The following is a 19857-nucleotide window of genomic DNA, read 5'->3' as shown; positions in this document are numbered from 1 at the left end:
TCGGAGTAGCATTAACTAAATGCTAATGCGCCAATGGAATCAGGCACATTTAAAAAGTCCACTAATGCGGCAATGGAATCAGGCTATTAAATTATAGTTGAAATGCCAACAATGTAAGTAGTTTAGGGCTTTTTTTTTCTCTTTCAACGATTTCATCGACGAGTTTGTATTCTTTTCTGCAGCATTGTAGCTGTTTATTTTTTTTATTATCTTTTGATGATGTGGGTGCGAAAATCAAATTTTCAGTGTACGTTTTATTTGGAGTATTTTAGGTTGTACATATCTGTAGAAATGCGCGATGCATTTTGCGCCGATCAGCAATTGATGGTCACAATTGATACAGATATATAATAAAAATGTGTATAAAAATTTTTATTTACATTTCTTTTAAACATGTCGTTTTATATATCTATAATAATGCGCGATGCATTTTGTGCCGATCAGCGATTGATGGTCACAATTGATATAGATATATAATAAAAATTTGTCGTGTATAAAATTTTTATTTATATATATTTTTTTTCCTTTTAACATGTCGTTTTATACATCTATAACAATGCGCGATGCATTTTGTGCCGATCAGCGATTGATGGTCACAATTCGTATAGATACATAGTTTGATTTAGATGGCCACATTTAGATAGATTGAGATAACCACATTTAATGTACAGTGTACAGTGTCAACAATTGATAAACACCAAACGGGTATTTGTTATAAATTTTTTGTTAACCGTCACTAACTTGTTGACTCAGATCGTTGAGAAAAAATTTTGTTCAAATATATATAATTTTTTTATTAACACATTACTTTGTGGGCACACAAAAATGTTTGCACTTTCATTTCCACTGGTTTATTTTATTTTACTTTGCCCATTGGCTTAGCCGATCTCGCTGAATTTCATCCTTGGTTCTTTTAAAAAAACCGGCTGCGCCAATTATAGTCGAAGGCCGGATCTGGCTGGTGTAGATTAGAGGTCGGATCTGGCTGGTGTAATTACAGGTCGGATCTGGCTGGTGTAGGCTGTCGAGTTAGGAGGTTTCGGGAATGAAAGACTTATACTTCCAAGTGTCGCTCTAAGACTGATTTTTATTTTGGTTTCAAGTACAATGTGAGCTTCGTTTGCGGGTGGGGTACATATGTTGAGTTTGCGAAATCTCCTAGGTCAGCGGTTTCGGCCGGATGCCCGAGACCCAGTTGTTTACACGATCCGGCATCCAGAAACCGCTGCGTTGGCGATCCTATGTCCGGGTTGAACGGCATCGCCGTTAGTGGGACTATGCCCGAGGGGGTTTGGGTGGAGGTGATGTCATCGGGAAGACATCAGCGGTAACTCGCGCTCTTTCCCCAATTATGGACAACGATGAAATTCAACGAGTGGACGGACGTTTAAGCCCACAACTCATTGTATCACATATCTCATTATAGAAAATTAGCATTGTTAACACATGCACCCTGGTGTATCAGCACTCTTTGCCATTATTCGACAAAATTTTTGGATCCGAGGTGCACGAAATCTCATTCGATAAGTGTTTGAAGTGCTTTAAGCAGCGTAAGCATTCTGCTACTCAATTTATGGCTGATATACCGGCAGCCAGAGTTCGTCAAGCTTACCCATTTCAGAACACGGGATGTGACTATGCAGGTCCTATGATCCTTACAGTTCTCAAGGGACGCAACCCATGCAAGGAGAAATGCTACATTTGTCTGTTCATTTGTATGGAAACTGCAGCACTCCATTTGAGTTCAGATACCTTTTTGGCAGCCCTACGCCGTTTTATCTCACGGCGCGGAAAATGTACACAAATGTTTTGTATCTATTTCCCGCACACCTGTTTTTTTGGTCGGCCGTACACCTTGGAATAGTCTCAACTAATCGATTGGATTACTGGCAGCACTCAAAATCTTTTCTTTAAGGTTTCTGGAAGCGTTGGCATCAGGAGTATTTGACCACCTTCCAGCAGCACCCAAAATGGAACACCAGATGTCCTAATTTGGAATGCGGAGACATAAGTTTACTTAAATTAAAAGCATCATCAGGAGAAAAAATCCGGAGATCCCCAGAACCGTTTCACTACCTGATTCTAATACAGATTTTCAGGGCCGGGCGGTAGGTTTAGGAAGAGCTGCACAATTTGATTTTATAACGGGTGTTTAATGTATACTTCTTTATAAGCGTTGCCACTCTGTTATAACGGGTGTTTTATGTTATTTTTGTTCAGTTCGAATCAAGCGGAAGGAAGAAGAACACGCCAGCGTCAAAGAAAAAATAAAGTTTAACATTAAATTTAAAGACAATTTAGTTCGTTTATGATTAGTATTACTCCAATATTTGTTTTCAGAATGAACTCCATGATGACATTGGGGTGTGCCACCAGTCTAAGGCACAGCCTCTGAGTAGTGTAACCATGGCTCCCGCTGCGTGATCGAGGTTTTGGTATTGGTTTTTCCTCGTACATATCAGTTGTGTTCGGTACTTGCAGGCATTTTTGGTTTTTCGCTAGTGGTTTTCGGTTGATTCGTTCGTAGCTCGTAGGATTGCCGATTGCACACGGCTTGCTCCGTCATGTTGGTCTCGTCGTTCGAGCATTTCGGGTAAGTAGGGTTTTGTGTCGTTGAGAAGAACCAAGTAGAGTTTGTAGGGCATCGGGAGCCGGAAACGTGACTTCTGAGAAAAACTCACTGAGATGGGCCTGAATTCGTAAACCGGCCTGGCTCAATGATCACGACCGAGCTAGATGCGTATTCGTAAACCACACCGTCGGTCACCAGGTCGCAGATCCGACTTAAAATCGCACTCTTACGGATCCACCACTACCAAGACTATCTACCAGAACACCTGCTCGGATATTCCTCCTTGGTAAAATTCTTCTCCGACCCATTTAAAGTCCGGCTGGAATAGGTCGGAATTTTTTATGAGAATGGCATCAAGCCCATATTCATTGGCATCGACCAGCAGCACAAACGGCTTTGTGGAATCCGGGCATGCCAAAATTGGGTCGGCGCCCAATTTTGTCTTGATTGATTCAAAGACCTGCTGGTGGTCTTCGGTCCATTCCCATTTGAAACTCTTTCGGAGAAGGGCGTTTTAATACTGTCGCAGCTCCTTGACAGTGCCGGTGGTTTTGGCAACGCTATCGCCGATACCTTCTCCGAATCCGTCTCAATGCCTTAAGTATTGAAGTTCCGCCCTGAAGAATTTACACTTATCAGCGTTTGTTTTAGTGGCAGTCTTCTAAGTACTTCCTTGATGTATCGCATGTGCTTTTCTACCTTCCACGACGCCACACTCAAATACAGCCGCAGCTCCTTGGCAGCTGCCGGTGGGTTTAGAAACGCTATCGCCGATATCTTCTCCGGATCCGTCTCTATGCCCTGGTCTGTAATGCGTTTAAATTGAAGAGTCTTACTGAAGAATTTACACTTATCAGCGTTTGCTTTTAGGTTCGACGCTCGCAGTATTCAAAATAATTCCTTGATGTTTCGCATGTGCTCTACTAGTTTTCGCCCGATAACGATAATACCGTCCTGATACGCAAAGTCGTAGCAATATTTCTGGTCTCATAACACGATGTTCAAATTTAAATTAATGAAACCTCCTGAGATCAGTAAAGTGTTTTACACCTGTTTTCATGCAAATTTTATTAGTTAAAAGATTGATTATAATTTTTATATAAAAAAATCAAACCTTTCTTTATTGAGTTGGATTAAGAACTAACTTACTTAGGTTAAACAATTGTTTTTATAGCTACGCGTCGCTCCATCGCTGCCGCCGTCTCTGCCGCTGTTGATGTTTCTGCTGACGTTTTTTCATATTATTGGTTGCTGCTCTTGGTCGCCGTCGCCGTTGGCCAAACTTAATTGTAATTGGCCAGTGCATTTTAATTATAGTTTTTGTTGTATGCACTAAGTTGAGTTCGATCAACTTTGGAAATTGGCTGTTCTGCATTCCCACGATCGCTGACCAAAAGGTGCAAGCTAAGTTCGTTAGAACTTTATTGAGAGCATTGCTTTGCTGTTAGTTGTGCAATTAATGCTTTCTTCTTCGGTTTGGGAAATTCTATTATTGAGGGCATTGCTTTGCTGTTTGTTGTGCAATCAATGCTTACTCATTTCCTCTGTCTGAGAAATTGTATTATTTTGGGTGTTAACTCTTCCCTCCTTAAACGCGACTGTCCTCGGTCGCAACGTAGTAGAGTACAGGTCCGGAATGCGTGGGCTTTTCTTGCGTTTCTGGCACGGAAACTGGTGCACTTTCCGTTGACCTACGTCTTCGTAGGGGTTCCGTGATTGATCCTATTATAAGTAGTAGTAGGATGATGGCGGATCCGTAGCTAACGGAAGATTCTATGGTTGCCTTGCTTCTTAATTTTTCCAGCGCTTTTGTGTTGTTAATGTTGAGTTCCTTGACCATTTGTAGTGAGAGAACTTCCTCTAACTTAGTCTTTTCGCCCAATAGTTGGAATAACGGAGGTTCTGGTTCGACTACGTTGATTTCCTTTGACTTGAGGATGGTTTCACCAATTGTTACCGTCGAATAACGATATTGTATTATGAAAGAGCCTTGCAGTTGTAGAAGTTTTTCATCTAGTGAGACTGGTCCATTGAAGTTGTTTAGCAGGATGGTGCCTGGTAGTAATTCTTCGAAATCCGGTATATGTTGATTGTTGATCATCTTACATTCTGGTTCTCGAAGGTTTAATAGAGCGTTTACGCAAGTATCATTACTTAAATCTAACAAATTTTCTGAATTACAAATTGTCTTATCATTATAGGATTCACAAGGTTTAATTATTGCCAATAATTGTCTCTTACATTCTAAAAAATTTTCATATTTTATATCATTGATTATTTGGGCTTTTTTTATTGCTTTAATTTTTAAAGTTCTACGATTATCTGATTCAATGGTTGGTAGGCTAATAATGTAAATAAGGTCGTTGCCATTTGTGGCTAACTTGATTCAAGCAAATTCCAATAATTTTTCTATGTTAAAAAATAAGTTATTTTCATTTTTAAAAATTTCTTCCACTATTTTGGTTTCTGTGTTTGTAAGTACAAATGAATTTATTGTGTTAGATTTGGCCAATGTAATTGCGTATATTATGTTAATTATTTCTTCTTTTATTAATTGAATTTTATACTTTAAAATATTTGCTTTCTGATTTATGATTTCTTCCGAGCTCTGGGTAATTTTCAACATTGCATTAGTAGCGTTAGTAAGTTGGTTTATTTTTTGATTAATTAATCTGTTAATTACTACTTGTCTATTGTTGTTTTCTAGCTGCTCATTTATCTTGTCTTTTAAGATCTGATAGTCGTGGTGATCTGGCGATCACGCCAGCCATTTCCATGCAGTACCTATTGCTTCTATTGCCCTTTTTTGTCTTCTGTTGAACTAGAGATTGTGCTTCTGAAAAATATGTCTATGGGTCTTTCTTTTGTTACAGAATGTATCGATTTATTATTTTCTTGAACTGCTTTAAAGATTAAATCTTCAAATGATATGCTCCCGTTGTCTTTTTTGAGACACCGCATGATTTCAGATAGGGTTGAATGAAACCTTTCTATTTGTCCGTTACTTGTCGATGCGTACGGTGCGGTGGTGTGTAATGATATTTTGAGTTCATCTTCTAACATAAACTTTATTGCTGCTGAGCCAAATGATCGTTCGTTGTCCATTATTATCCATTTCGGCATACCGAAAGCAATTAACATTTCCCTCAACGGATTTTTAATATCTTCAGATGCTCTTGACTCTAAAATTTTTACTTGAACATATTTTGAAAACTTGTCAATTCCCGTTAAGACTCTATGTTTTTTGGTAATATAAATATCTATGTGAACTATTTCTCCTGGGTAATTAGGAATAGGGGTCGGTTGGATTTCTCCTTTTGGGGGGTGTCTATCGTATTTTAATTCTTTTCAAGTTTGACAGGCTTGAACTATTGCTTGGATTTTCTTGGTAAGTTGTGGAAAGAAATAATTCTTCAAAATTTGTAATTTGTTCTCTTTTGCATCTCTATGGGCTCGTTTATGTTCGAGGGTAATTATTTCGTTTTGTTGGGACTCCGAAGTTACGTCGTCTATTTCGTTTTGAGTAAACCTTACCTTGTACGATTTAAAATAGGTAGGGTAAATGTTTTGAATTTTTCCCATTACCTCTTCGGATGTAATGATTCCGTTTATAAGCTTAGGATCAAGTTTACTAGTTAAAATTGCAATAAGTTTTTCTTCCGTGTAAGATTTTTGTTTAATTATGTGTCTGTGGTATGTTGGGAATGGCATTTCGAAGCTATAAGAATCTGTATCGGCAGTCAGTAATAATAATTGGTTTTTAAATACGTTAATTGGAGCTTCTACTGAAAATATGAGGTTGTGTGACGAGCTTCCGTCGCTATTGGCTGATGCTGAGGAGCTGATTGAATTAATTTCTGCGGGGGCCCGGGGCAACGCGTCCGCTACCACATTAGCTACTCCGGGCTTGTACCTGATCTCGTGGTTATACTCGCCAATGAGGTCTCTCCAGCGTTTAAGCTTAGCGTTATGGTTATTTACGCTATTCGAAAAACTCAAGGGTTGGTGATCCGTGTATATTACCACTTTTGAATACCCGTAAAGATAATGTCTTAAACTTTGGAGCGCCCAAACGATCGCGAGCATCTCTCTTTCGTTAGTTGCGTAGTTCTCTTCAGTCTTTGACAGAGTACGTGAAATGAACGTTATTGGCCTATGATTTTGTTCCAATACTGCGCCTATTGCGTAACTTGAAGCGTCAGTAGTCAATTGAAATTCTTTTCCGAAATCTGGATAGGCAAGGGTAACCTCCCTGGAGACGAGAGTATTTTAAAGTTTCTCGAATGCTGTAATCGCATCTTTGCTCAAGTTGATAGCAGTTCTGCTTGACTTGGTCTTAGATATCCGGCCTTCTTCGCCTCTTAGAAGAATGGTTAGGGGTTTTGCTATTTTGGCGTACTCTTTTATGAACCGCCTATAATAACCTGTCATGCCCAAAAAGGAACGGAGATCTTTTAATGTTTTTGGGACTGGAAATTTTGTAATCGCTTTTATTTTATCTATGTTGGTTTTTACTCCATTTTCTGATATTGTGTACCCCAAGAAGTCTACTTCGTTTTTAAAAAAATGGCATTTCTCTATTTGAACCCTCATATTTGCGTTTTGTAGTGTTGAAAATACTCTTTCCAAGTTTTTGCCGTGCTCCACTTCGTTTTTGCTAAAGACTATAATATCATCAACGTATACATAGCAAATTTTCCCTATGTATTCTCTCAATATGTCGTCTAACGCTCTTTGAAAAATGGAAGGGGAATTTTTCAAACCGAATGGGAGTCTCGTAAATTCATATTTTCCGCCATTTACCGCGAATGCTGTTTTTTCTATGTCTGTATCTTTCAGTGGTATTTGATGAAAACCGCTCTTAAGATCTAATACCGAAAAATATTTGTTGTCCCCGAGCTGCGCAATAATTTCTCCAATTTCGGGTATGGGATACCGATCTGAGATAGTAACTTCATTAAGTTTCCTATAATCAATTACTAATCTGTACCTTTTTTCTTCGGACTGGCCGGACTTTTTCGGAACTACCCAGACTGGTGCATTATATGGTGATCTTGAAGGTCTTATAATACCATCTCTTAGCATCTCAGTTATTTGTTTTTCTACCTCCTGTTTGGGTGATATTGGGTATGGGTAATGTTTTCCGTAAACTGGAGAATCTGATGAAGTTCTGATCTCACCTACTACTTTAGTTGTGTATGCTAACTTTGAATCGGGATCTGCGAAGAGGATTTTGTGGCTTTGTACGAGGAGTTTTATTATTGATTTTTGTGACTCGGTCATAAGGCTGACTTGCGGTCCAATTGTATTTACTGCTTGTATCGCTAGTTGATGAATTTTAATTTTGCGTTTATTTCCGAGAATTAATATATCATTTTTTACATCTATTATTGCTCCTAGTCTTTTCATTGTGTCATTGCCCAAGATACCATGAAAAGTTTTTAGGGTGTCTAGTAAAAAGAATTTCATGGGTGTATCCGAAATATTAGCGAGCTTAAGTATTGCGTGTTGTGTTATTTTATTGTTACCACCGACTGAACTAACTGAAAAAGTGTTCTCATTTGGCTTTGGATTTGGTACTAATTGATTTTGAATATAATTTTGATTAGAGCCCGTGTCAATTAAGAATTTTAGAATTTTTCCGTTCCCCGTGGTTACTTTAAAGTAAGGTAGTGAGGAACGGCTTATTCTAAAAAATAAAGTTCTGACATATCTATGTATTCTTGTTGTTCGTTATCGCTTTGCCATACATATTCCTCCTGAAGTTCGTTAACGTTATTTTCTTCTGCCAACTGATAATACTCTTGTTCTGAACTTGATGAAGCTTCATCTGAATTTTGCTGCGCGTTACTTCCTGTCTCTGGTTGAATATGGAACTGTCTTGGCATCTTATTATTACTTGGGGCATTAGCGGTGCTGACAGGTCTTTTCCCTGCATAATCATTATTTACTGGTTTGTTCATATAATTTATATGACGTGATCGAACTGACTGATCAACGTCCATAGGTACCGGTTTCGGTTGTGGTCGTGGCGGAGGTTTTGGTATGCTATAGGTCGCTACTACACCGGATTGGTTTGTATAAGGTTGACTATAAGATTTGAATTGGTTAGTTTGAGTAATTAGGGGTTTTCCGGATTGGTTTGGGTTATGGTAGAGGTGCGGATGGAAATTTTGTTTGACGGCTACCATCCTATATGGTTGTTGGGGTTTAGGTGGTAGCATGGGTGCCCTCCCTAAATACGGAGTTTTTGGTGTCTGGTTATTCCTAGCATTTTGATTCTCTAGCAGACTGCATAAATGTAGAGCGTATTCTAAGTCATGTGGTTCTTTAATGGCCAGCAATTGTGCCAGGTTTCCATTAAGTCCTCTGACAAAAGTGTCTAAGGCTTTTTCCCTATACATGGCTGTCAGAGATTGTATAGTTTCTTGTGAGGCATCTAAGCTGCCAATTTGGTTCAGAATTAGTGATAATTGTTGATAAACTGCCTGATAATATTCATCTATAGTATTGTTACCTTGGTTTAGAGCATATAGTTGATATTCTAAGGTCTTTAAGTCGCGCTTGTCGGCGAAATGCGCTGTTAGGCATTTTGAAATAGCTGTCCAATCTAAGGGGGTATTATATGATTCTAATACTGTGTCCGCTTGACCAGTAATTTTGTTACGGATTGCTAAAAGAATTCCATAATATTTTGGTGAACCAATTCTGTTTTCATAGATTTTTAACACCCTCTCGACACTTTTCCTCCATGATGAATATTCACTTCTGTTTCCTGAAAAGTCTCTAAGTGTCCGAACAATGTCTGGTAATTTATCTAACTCACTAAGATTGTGCGTTAATTCTCTTTTAATTGTTTGGTCTGTATATTTGGAAAAATCTTTATTTGGATTAAGTATTTCCTTTACTAGGCTACTGAGATTTGTCTCTAAGATTGTTTTTATTTTTTCCTCAATGTCCCTCTCGGTCATGATTCGTGTGTTTATTTGTGTGGAACTGGCTGATGAGGGTCCGGTAAGATTCGCGAGTCTGTCTGCCAAATCTTGTTCGGTCATTTTGGGTATGGATATATGAGCAGCGAAAAGTTTAATTTAATTTTTTTAATTTTAGTTATTCAGAATTCGGAAGTTGTCTTCTAAGAATTAGGGTGTGCGATTTTTTATTACCTTTGTAATTATTGTGTGGGAATTTTTATTTTCCCTATATTTTGGATTTTTTCTTTTTAACTTACTAAAATATGTCTTCCACTTTATATTTGGGTAAAACTTTTTCTTCTTTGAATATTTTTCGATTAAATATTTTTTATGTTTTTGTTAATAAATTGCTTAAAACTATTCTTACAGTAGTAACATATCTCGGCGTGCTCTCGTGATGACAGGCTCGCCTGATTCCGTTTTATCTCACTCTGCAACGATCTCTCCTGAGTGTGAGTTTACTAAGGGGCCTTCTCTGTACCTTAATTCACGTTCCCTTCGAACGGATACTAAAGGTATCACGGCGATAAAATTTGGCCTGATTATTCCACCGGGTACAAGTCCTGTTTTTTTTCAGGAGTGACAATTTGCGGCGTTTTTTAAACGGCACTTTTGCACTTCCGAATCTCGGTATTTTTGGTTTTTTACTTCTCACTGATTAGGCGGAGGTTTGAAACGAAACGTCAGAATTGTTTACTTTCTGAACTTCGCGAGACGCGGAACTTGTTATCCTTTCGCGGTTTTAATCAGGTCCCTGTTCGGGCGCCAGTTAAAAGATTGATTATAATTTTTATATAAAAACATCAAACCTTTCTTTATTGAGTTGGATTAAGAACTAACTTACTTAGGTTAAACAATTGTTTTTATAGCTACGCGTCGCTCCATCGCTGCCGCCGTCTCTGCCGCTGTTGATTTTTCTGCTGACGTTTTTTCATATTATTGGTTGCTGCTCTTGGTCGCCGTCGCCGTTGGCCAAACTTAATTGTAATTGGCCAGTGCATTTTAATTATAGTTTTTGTTGTATGCACTAAGTTGAGTTCGATCAACTTTGGAAATTGGCTGTTCTGCATTCCCACGATCGCTGACCAAAAGGTGCAAGCTAAGTTCGTTATAACTTTATTGAGAGCATTGCTTTGCTGTTAGTTGTGCAATTAATGCTTTCTTCTTCGGTTTGGGAAATTCTATTATTGAGGGCATTGCTTTGCTGTTTGTTGTGCAATCAATGCTTACTCATTTCCTCTGTCTGAGAAATTGTATTATTTTGGGTGTTAATTTATTTTCGGTTTTCGATTTCGGTCATCGCTAGCTTATTTTACTAGAAATAGCTCTTTCTTCAACTTTCCCATACATGTTCTGGGAATTGGCTAGAACGACATTACTTTCCATGGGAATAGGCCTTTTCCTGGCACTGTAAGTGCCGTGTACTGCCTGCTGGCTGCTTATGTATTTAGCCTTTTGTAGTTTAAACTTTGCGTAAATTTGCTTGAAATCTACACACAACCTCCATTTCCCGGGCATCTTTCTTACCATGACTGCTGGTGAGCTGACCGGACTTCTTGACGGTTCGATGCAGCCTTTTTCGAGTAGTTCGTCTACTTTGGCATAGATCTCGCCCCGCATTTTCGGTTAGTACCGCTGTTTTTCCGACTAATCGTCCTTCAGGGTGATCCTGTGTGCTGCCACGATTGACGTGCCTTGCAAATTTTCCAGGTTCTCCAACTCGGTCTTTAGAAACGACAGTTTTTCCTCCAGACTTTGGTATGGAAGCACCAGTGCGGACACCACTAAATCCACTCTTTCTCACGGAATCGAGTTTCCATCTGTTAGCTATCTGTTAACTTCGAAAAAAACTATACGAAAACTTTTTGCAAAAAATTTGGATGGCGGATGTATCTCCGCCAGCTAAGAAAATAATTATTTTAAAATACTTTGCAATTAGTTAACGTGCAAATAATATTTTTATCTAATTCTTAGATGTTTTATGAATAATAACTTGATTGATTTTTGCAAAAACATTTTTCGATTGCACCTCAGAATAGCTTTGATTCTAGCCGTCGGAGTTTAAGCATTTCCTGATTCAGCTTCCAAACGAATTTGAGACGATCGATGCAAGGGTTTATTTTGGAAAAACTCTTTTATGTTCGATTTGATATAAAAAGAAAGGTTTTTAATCTAAGTTAAAGATAAAAGTGTTTTTGTCCTAATTACCGTTTAACATAATATACTTACAGTGTGAAACGAGTTATGTAGGGACGTTTTTCATCAACCATTGCAACACAAATTATGAATAGTTTTCAACACTACCTCAAAAACAACTGGTGTACATCTAACGGATATGTAAGGTAGTTTAAAATTGACATTATTATCAACTATTTTATCAGGATAGGAAGCACAAGAACACAGTACAGGGTGAAATATTCGTCGTTTCAAAAACGCCAGAGGCTTCGTTAAGGGAGACCGAGTGACCGCCGGCCTTAACAATGCTGGGCATTGCTTCTGAAGTTTCCTTTATTGCGACTCATGCCTAACAATTATTGTCTCCACAACTCGTTATTTACAAAGCAAAACAATCTTTGAATTATGTCGGGCAGCACAGATGATTTCTACAAGAGTTCAACACTTCTGCTGGGCCGTTTCCATCACTGCCTTAAAAAATAAATACAATTTGTTATTTTGGATTATTTTTTTTTTGTTTATTTGATTGGGACTATGGACAGCTCGATGAACTTAAAAACTTTACAGGTATTTAACAATGTTGGGAGCAGTCAAATTTTTAAAATGTAAACAATCGATTGTTGTCCATTGCAATGCTACCGGCATCAACATCTTTTTACGCTCTCTTGCTCTTGTCGTTGTTCCCTAATTGGCATATATATACCGATTGCGACTCTCTGGTTGTTGTTGCTCGTTGGATCTAAAGAAAATACATTGTCGTTGTCGTTCCCCCGCGATTTTAAAGCCCAAAATAAATATATATTATAACGATTAAATTTACGAGTTATTATTTAAATAAAACAAGCTGCCAAAAAGGTGGTGGTGTCAAAAAAACAATACTTAAATAATTTAAAAATAATATTAATTAATCAGAAAGAAGTTTTATGACAAAAATTTTAGGACCTTACTGGAATTTAAATCATAATTCAAGAGATAATTGGTGATAAAGTTCATTATGTTTGTCGAATGAATCAAATCCAGTTTAGGGAATTTTTCAGTTGAGATGAACCACAGTGCCAGTTAAGAGTTTGTGAAGGTTGGCAGGTCCAAAAGGCGCAGGTTGCCCCTATAGAAAGGAAGTCGGCTTCCAGACTCCCAGTTTAATCCTCGCAAAGCAAATAGAAGTAATTGATTCTGGACAGATTATATCATTTCTTGATAATCTTCATATTTGGAGACCATATGCTTGAGCAATATTCCAGTGTTGGACGAACTAGGGAAACATATAGGAGTTTTGTGATGTACGGATCATCAAATTCCTTGGTCCAGCGTTTAATAAACGCTAGTAGGCTCATAGCTGTGTTGGAAGTGGTAACAATCTGTATGGGTTAAAGCACATTTTATGATCGAACAGGAAACCTAGATTAATTAAATAAATAAAGCTGCCACGTTCGAACATGAAATTTCCAGTAGAGTATGTGTTAGTATTGGATCGATAAAACGATATGGATCGATAAACGACACGATTTACACTAATCTGGATTGAAGGATAGAAGGTTATTTAAGTCTAGCTGAAGCTGCATGTAGGAACCAGACGATGCTTACTTAACTTACACAACATCTGCGTAAATCAAAACTTGACAGGCCCCAATTGTTTATAGAAGATCATTAATAAATAAGCCATATAATAATGGACACCAAAGCTTACAAAAACTGTTTTGGACTTAATGCCATTGTATTCTACCTTTTGTGTCCGACCTGTAAGGTTGAAACAAATCCACATCAGAAGAGCTTGTATCGGTAGCTCATGATTCACTGAATCGAAGGCTTTGCTGAAGTCAGTAAAATTACATCAGTTTGTTAGGAGGTTAAGAACCTCTAAGAAATATTAAGGAGCGACACTGATGCAGTTTTTCGAACAGCTTAGGAGTAGCACCAAACTTGGCTTTGCCAAATAGTTACTTATATCGTACCAGCTGCCCTTTTTTTTAAGTGGAATAACGGAGAAACCTTTCCAATTTTCTGAGGAGGTGCATAGATCGGGACTTTTTGAAAATAATGGTTAATGGAACTGCAAGTAGTTCTGAAGAGTACTTAAAAAGCTTGGCACTATATTCGGACCTGGTGAAAAAGACAGACTTGTCATTGATAGGCTGCGTTAGACTTCGCCTCCATCTATCAAGTGAATGAATATAAAGTCTGAGCTTGGTATGAGTTGAATAGGGCGAATCGGTGGATTGGAAAAAATCTGCGAACAGGGTTCTGATTTCCTGGTCATTTGACGCAGTTTGTTTGTTTAATTGAAGGGATTGCAGCGTAAACGATAGCTGTTATAGCATTGAGAATTATGATGGATGTAAATGGTTTTAGCGACGCTAATCGGAGAAACCCGATTCGATTCCTGTTTTACAAACTTTTTATACAGACGGGTCTTAACATATTTAAGGTGAGCCAAGTGTTTGGTTGACAACGAAGGACTGTTAGAGGATTTATAAGCTATGTGTGTATCATGCGTTCAATGTGGCTGGAACGACAAGACAAAGAATTAGCCTTTGTTAAGAGCCGTAGCGGTTTTATTTCACCCGAAAAGGAAAATTCTTAAGGGAAATTTGCTAACAAGCTAGTTAAATTTTCTTATGTTAAAGGGAAATCCGAAAATGTTATCAAATTCATTTAAAAAGAACGGCCAAATGATGACACGTCTTCATTTGCTGCGTTATAATTTCAAACTTTTTTATTTCATAAAGTTTCCTAGCACGTAACATTAGTGTGATTCGTATTCTATTCTTATTTATGGCCTACGCAAAGACCGCGTCTGTTTGTTCACTCAGATTTGAACATTATTCAAACATGAACACGTATAAATATACGTATATGAGCTGAACATAGCAGCCTTTTGATGACCTCCTGCGTTCAAAGTAGTTGTGATATCCCTTATCGCACTTAATAATGTTTTCCGAAGTTAGGGATAAACAAACCACTCCTTTGGATATTAGAAATAAGATAATAGTCCCGATTATAAGATTTTATGAGCATATCATTTTGTCAATCGATCCAGAGCCATAATTTTCGATCTTTTACCATGCAAGAGAACAGTTGTTAGCACTTGTAATCTGTAAGTGCAGGCCACTTGAGCCTCTGAATATTATCACTTAAAATATTTCCCACACTGTACAAGCTCTCCCGCTCAGTCCCAACAGTGCGTAGGCCTTAGATAAGAATAGAATATGAATCACATCAATGTTACTTGCTAAGAAACTTTATTAAATAAAAACAGTTCGAAATTATAACTCAGCAAATAAAGAGGTGTCATTATTTGGGCCTTCTTTTCATTATTGGTCCTTCGAGGCACTCTGCAGTTTTCCCCCACCAGTGCTAAGAGACTCAGAGTTATAAACCAGCTTCTTAAGTTTTGTATGTACTGCAGAAAAATAGAAATCTTTTGTTCCCCCCACCCGTGGTAAGGCACAGAGTATAACATTGTAAGGAAAAAGATACAAAAGAATCTTCTTTTGTTTTTAATAAAGCTAAAGGTTGCTATATAAACCAATTTTTTTCAAAATCGTGGTAAGGCGTGCTTATAAAAAGATAAGGTACGACCAGGTATTGTCGACAATTAATTAATTTAAGATCGACTATGAGGCTCTAAAAAAAGAGGCAGAGGTTAAAAAAGGGCAAATACATCCGTTAATAGATCAAAAAAATAAGCAGCTTAGGGAATATTTAGATAAAACGTTCCTAGAAACTCGAAGCCAGAAAAGAGAAACTCTGCGAATTAAAAAAATTTTAATTCATTTCCTCTGGGAGAATCTAAGTACCTCCATACAATTTTTTCGGAACAGCTAAATCGCCTTTTAATTTTAAGTATTGATTCTGTCAGGCAATTAAAAAATTGTATTGCCACCATTAATGAAGCGACACACATCTTAAAACTGATGGACAATCTGTCCCACGAAGTTAATGTGCTATTTGCTCATATGGTGCTCAAAAAATTGAATACCCTGACTCTTCAACTTTATGTGAGTCATATTAAAAAAACGAAAAACATCCAGAAATTATCGAATGTTATGGACTTTTTGAGCAGCGGCTGTGTTCGACTTGCTCTGTACAGGAAGAAAAGTCTATCCAAAAGACTTCCGGTACGCATAATAATTATAGCTTTTCCAGGCCTAATAATTTTGCAAATCGGAGGAAACGATGCCCAATCTGCAAAATTATGGAACATTCCATAACCCAATGTCACAAATTTAAAGGGTTGAATCCCGCAGAGCATCTTAACGGGCAGAGATGTACAAGCGAATATTTTTGTTCGCTTTGTAATTAAGCCCATCACACAATGCTGCATTTAAATACTCAAAAGAGAGAAATAGTCCACACTTGTGTGACTTTTTTCAACAGCTAGAATTAAAGTAAATTCTGCCAATAGCGGTTTTGAAAGCTAAAGAGCGCTGATAGACAGTGGATCCCAAACCACTATTGTATCAGAAGAGGCATTACAAATATTAAAGCTGCCAAAAATAAAATCTAAAGCTCAGATTAATGGGATATCTTCTAAAGGTACATGGGTATCAAAATATAAAATGAAAATTGTAATAAAATCCCCAAATTCTAAATGCCATTGGTCACCAAGGCAATTATATTGCCAAAATTAATGCAAGCTCTGCCGATTAAAGAAATAAATATAGATAAAGCAAAACGGCAAAATTTTTCATTAGCTGACACTTTAATAAACCAGTACGAGTTGATGTCATAATTGGAGCAGAAAGTTTTGGCAAAATGTATGGCCTGTTAGGTCAAATAGACATTTTGGGTGTATTATTTCTGGTTGTACCAAGTCTAAGGCCACTCACTCAATAGTTGCAACTATTACTGAAGAACAAGATTTAGAAGGATGCTGGGAACTGGAAAATAATGATAATTGATGATTCAAAGCCCCAAGAAATGCCACGGCTTATTAACATGGAGAAAAAATTCCAGCAGAATGAGAAAATAAGAGATGCCTATAAATCATTTAAGGGAGAATATATTGATCTTGGACATATGGTAGAGTCAAAAAAGGAGGGAAAATTTTACCTACCTCACCAAGCCGTAGTTGGGGACTCAAGTCTAACTACAAAATTAAGAGTAGTGTTTGACGATTAATGACATAACGTGGGTGGGTGACATAACGTGGGTAGAGTCCAAAAAGAAATTTTGGATATAATTTTGAATTGGCGTAAATGGAAATACGTTATATTAGCGGGCATAGAAAAAATGTGCCGACAGATATTTATTGATAACAAAGATCAAGAACATCAATATATATTACGGAGAGATTCTCCTGAAGGTAAAATAAAGTCCTATACATTAAAAACAGTAACCTATGGTACTTCATCTGATCCATATTTGGCTACTAGAGTTTTAGTAGATAAATTGGTAATATAATTAGAAACACATATTTTGGGTGTATGACTTCTGTTTATTTTATGCCCTTTTCCGAACAAATAAAAATGCACACAAGTTTTTAAATTCAAATATGGATTCGATGGCCGTTTAATGTTTGCTAAAAGGCAAAAAATATTTGTTGGTGGCTGAAGGCCTATATTGCGTTCCGTTTCGGGAGCGCCTAATTGGGGTTCTGAACCGAACATGCACCCCCCGTTGGAAGGCACAGGCTTTCAACAGACCCGTCTAGGAGGGGCAGGGCCGCAATCTTTCTCATATCCCATTTGAAAAGTTTCTTCTGGGTACAATTACTGATACTCTAATGGTTCCAACCAGCCCTGGAATAACGCTCTCAATGCGCCCAAGTGGCCATCTTAAATGCGGTAGCGTTTCCTCCTGGAGCATTACAATTGCTACTCGCTTGACGTTTTGAACTTGTGATCTCCACTTGCTCCATTTCCTCGAGAAACTCTGCTTTATTTGGCAAAGTCGCTGCCATCGGCTTAGAAGATTAACCTTGAGATACGTCACGTTCGGGTCGTCGAAGGCAGCATTCGCTTCCCCATTAAGGAAATGATTCGGAGTGAGCACTTCTAGGTCGTCAGTACTCTCTGTAATGGCATAAAGCGGTCGAGAACTAAGCAAGGCACCAATTTTTTATGTTAATGTTTGAATTTCATCAACAGTGAACGAGGAGGCGAGGAGGGATAAATTTCTAATCGATTCCATTTGAGACACAGGTATTCGACAATGATGATATATGAGGATCGCTTAGAAACAGTTGTCGAAGCTCCACAAGCTCGTTTTTAGCTCCAACGAAGTTTGTAGCGTTGTCTGACCAGATAACTCAAGGCTTGGGACGTAGACTTATGAATCTTTTTAGTGCGGCCAGGAAAGAATCCGTGGACAAATCCCGGACGACTACCAGAAGCGTCGCCTTGGTGCTGAAACATATAAAAACATCGATGTATCATTTGATCGGTGGCCTGCTCCTGATTTCCGACTTGTAATAAAAGGGTCCGCCAAAAATTAACGCCGGTTTTATGAAATGCTCCGAAGTGGGACTTAGCACTGGCTTTAAACGAAAGCACCGAACACACTTTCTGATGACGATTGCCACATATTGCCGTCCACCGATAGGCCAAAATTTTTGCCTAAGCAACCCGAGTAATTCTTGGGCTCCTGCATGCCTACATTTTTCGTGAAAAAGATAAATGCGGATGTTGCAACAGGATGTCCCTTCGGCAGCAAAATTGGATGTATAGCGTCGTAATCCAAATCGGAATTTTGGAGTCGGCCTCCAACTCGAATCAGACCAAAATTTTCCAAAAAAAAGTTTAGCGAAGCCATTGCGCTTCCTGGCGGTAATGACTGTTTACTTCTTAGGGTCTTTATCACTGCATCGATTTCCTGTCGCTGGACCGCTCTTATGAGCAGCCGCGTTTCTTTTGTCGATATCACTTACAGTGAGTCGACTCTTTAAACGTGGCACGCCTTTGCTTTTAAGCATGTAGAATCGATATATATATGCAAACACGCGCTGCAGTGATCCAAACGAGTTCTGATATTTGCAATCGTAAGATATATCCCTGTTATCAGCGATGATCAATTCTACGTGACGACGTTCGGCAAATTTCAGAAGGACATTGGACGTCTGCTGGTCATTCTGACTTGCCCTTAAGAAAAAACGGAGGCCCAAAAAACCAAAGATTGCAGTCCATTAGCTCAACAGGTGTTGAGCCCCGCGATATTATGTCTGCCGGGTCTGACTTTGAAGGTACATGGTGTCATCTCATTCCCACGGTGAGCTTTTGGGTACGCTCGACTCTATTAGGCACAAACACATAAAAATTCAGCGGCGATTCTCGAATCCAGGAAAGGGCAATATTGACAATACTGACATTCAGTTGATAATCCCACCACAATGGCGGAGACCAGCTCAGCTAAAAGATGGGCGGCGGAGATCTCAAGCTTGGGAATAGTCATCGTTTTCACAGGCGCAACTAGATTTAAAACATAAGAGATGACTATGCACAATACCAAAGGCTTCAGAGCGCATATATAATATAAATTATTGGCTACAAAATGCTGCTCGCAGTGAACGACTTCCTCCGATATTGTCCTTTTTTTTAAAGGTTTCACAATGCTAGTTAGCTGCGAATAATCATCGTTGATAGCAGGAGAATTCTCAATAACAGCTAATGCTGCACGCCTATCTAGAGATCTACTTACACGTCCGGATACCATCCAACCAAGCTTGGTCTTCTGTAGGGTTGGCAATTGTTCCGAAATCCGTATCTGACCGACGCACAATAAATCAATGAGGATCCCAGCCCCAATCAACAAATCAACTCGTTGAGGTTTAAAAAATTCTGGGTCTACTAGCATCAAATTTTTTGGAATCGACCAACCATTTTCATTCAAACCAAAGTTATCCTGTATTCCAGTAATTGAGTTGGTCCTGTGACTTTGCAACAATGCTTACAGATTTTGTAGAAGGCAGAAAAGAGTCCCCTATATCAGATATATGGACTTGAGATGATCGATAATCTGTTACCATAACCGATTTCAGATTTTCCAACATCCGACATCTTGTCTTCAAGAACGTGGCCATGGTCGACCTCTCTGGCAATTTCGCAATTAGTGACGATGTAGATTAGAAGACCATCTGATATCTCCTGAAATCGCCAAGGTCTGCAAATAGGAGTTGAGCTTGTCACTAAGCTCGTGCAA

General features: G+C 38.4%; 1 protein-coding gene across 1 annotated transcript; it reads right to left on the bottom strand.

Annotated features, from left to right (window-relative positions):
• Positions 1-2825: 2825 nt before the first annotated feature.
• LOC121467668 lies at positions 2826-19110 on the bottom strand. The gene is made up of 3 exons (XM_041709775.1): positions 19026-19110; positions 3203-3378; positions 2826-3068 (listed from the first exon to the last, which is right to left on the bottom strand). Exons 1-3 carry the CDS (start codon positions 19108-19110, stop codon positions 2826-2828), a joined length of 504 nt encoding a protein of 167 aa, XP_041565709.1.
• Between the last annotated feature and the right edge of the window lie 747 nt (positions 19111-19857).

This window comes from Drosophila elegans, unplaced genomic scaffold, assembly GCF_018152505.1.
Source record: "Drosophila elegans isolate 14027-0461.03 unplaced genomic scaffold, ASM1815250v1 contig_498, whole genome shotgun sequence".
NCBI lineage: Eukaryota > Metazoa > Arthropoda > Insecta > Diptera > Drosophilidae > Drosophila > Drosophila elegans.
This window is presented reverse-complemented; position numbering and strand designations above follow the sequence as displayed.

Coding starts and splice junctions, on each gene's coding strand:
- LOC121467668 (XM_041709775.1), bottom strand. CDS start 19,110: ATGACTATTCCCAAGCTTGAGATCTCCGCCGCCCATCTTTTAGCTGAG. Junction 3,379..19,025: donor GGTGGGATTATCAACTGAAT/GTCAGTATTGTC, acceptor AACGCATTACAG/ACCAGGGCATAGAGACGGAT. Junction 3,069..3,202: donor TAAAACAAACGCTGATAAGT/GTAAATTCTTCA, acceptor CTTCTCCGAAAG/AGTTTCAAATGGGAATGGAC.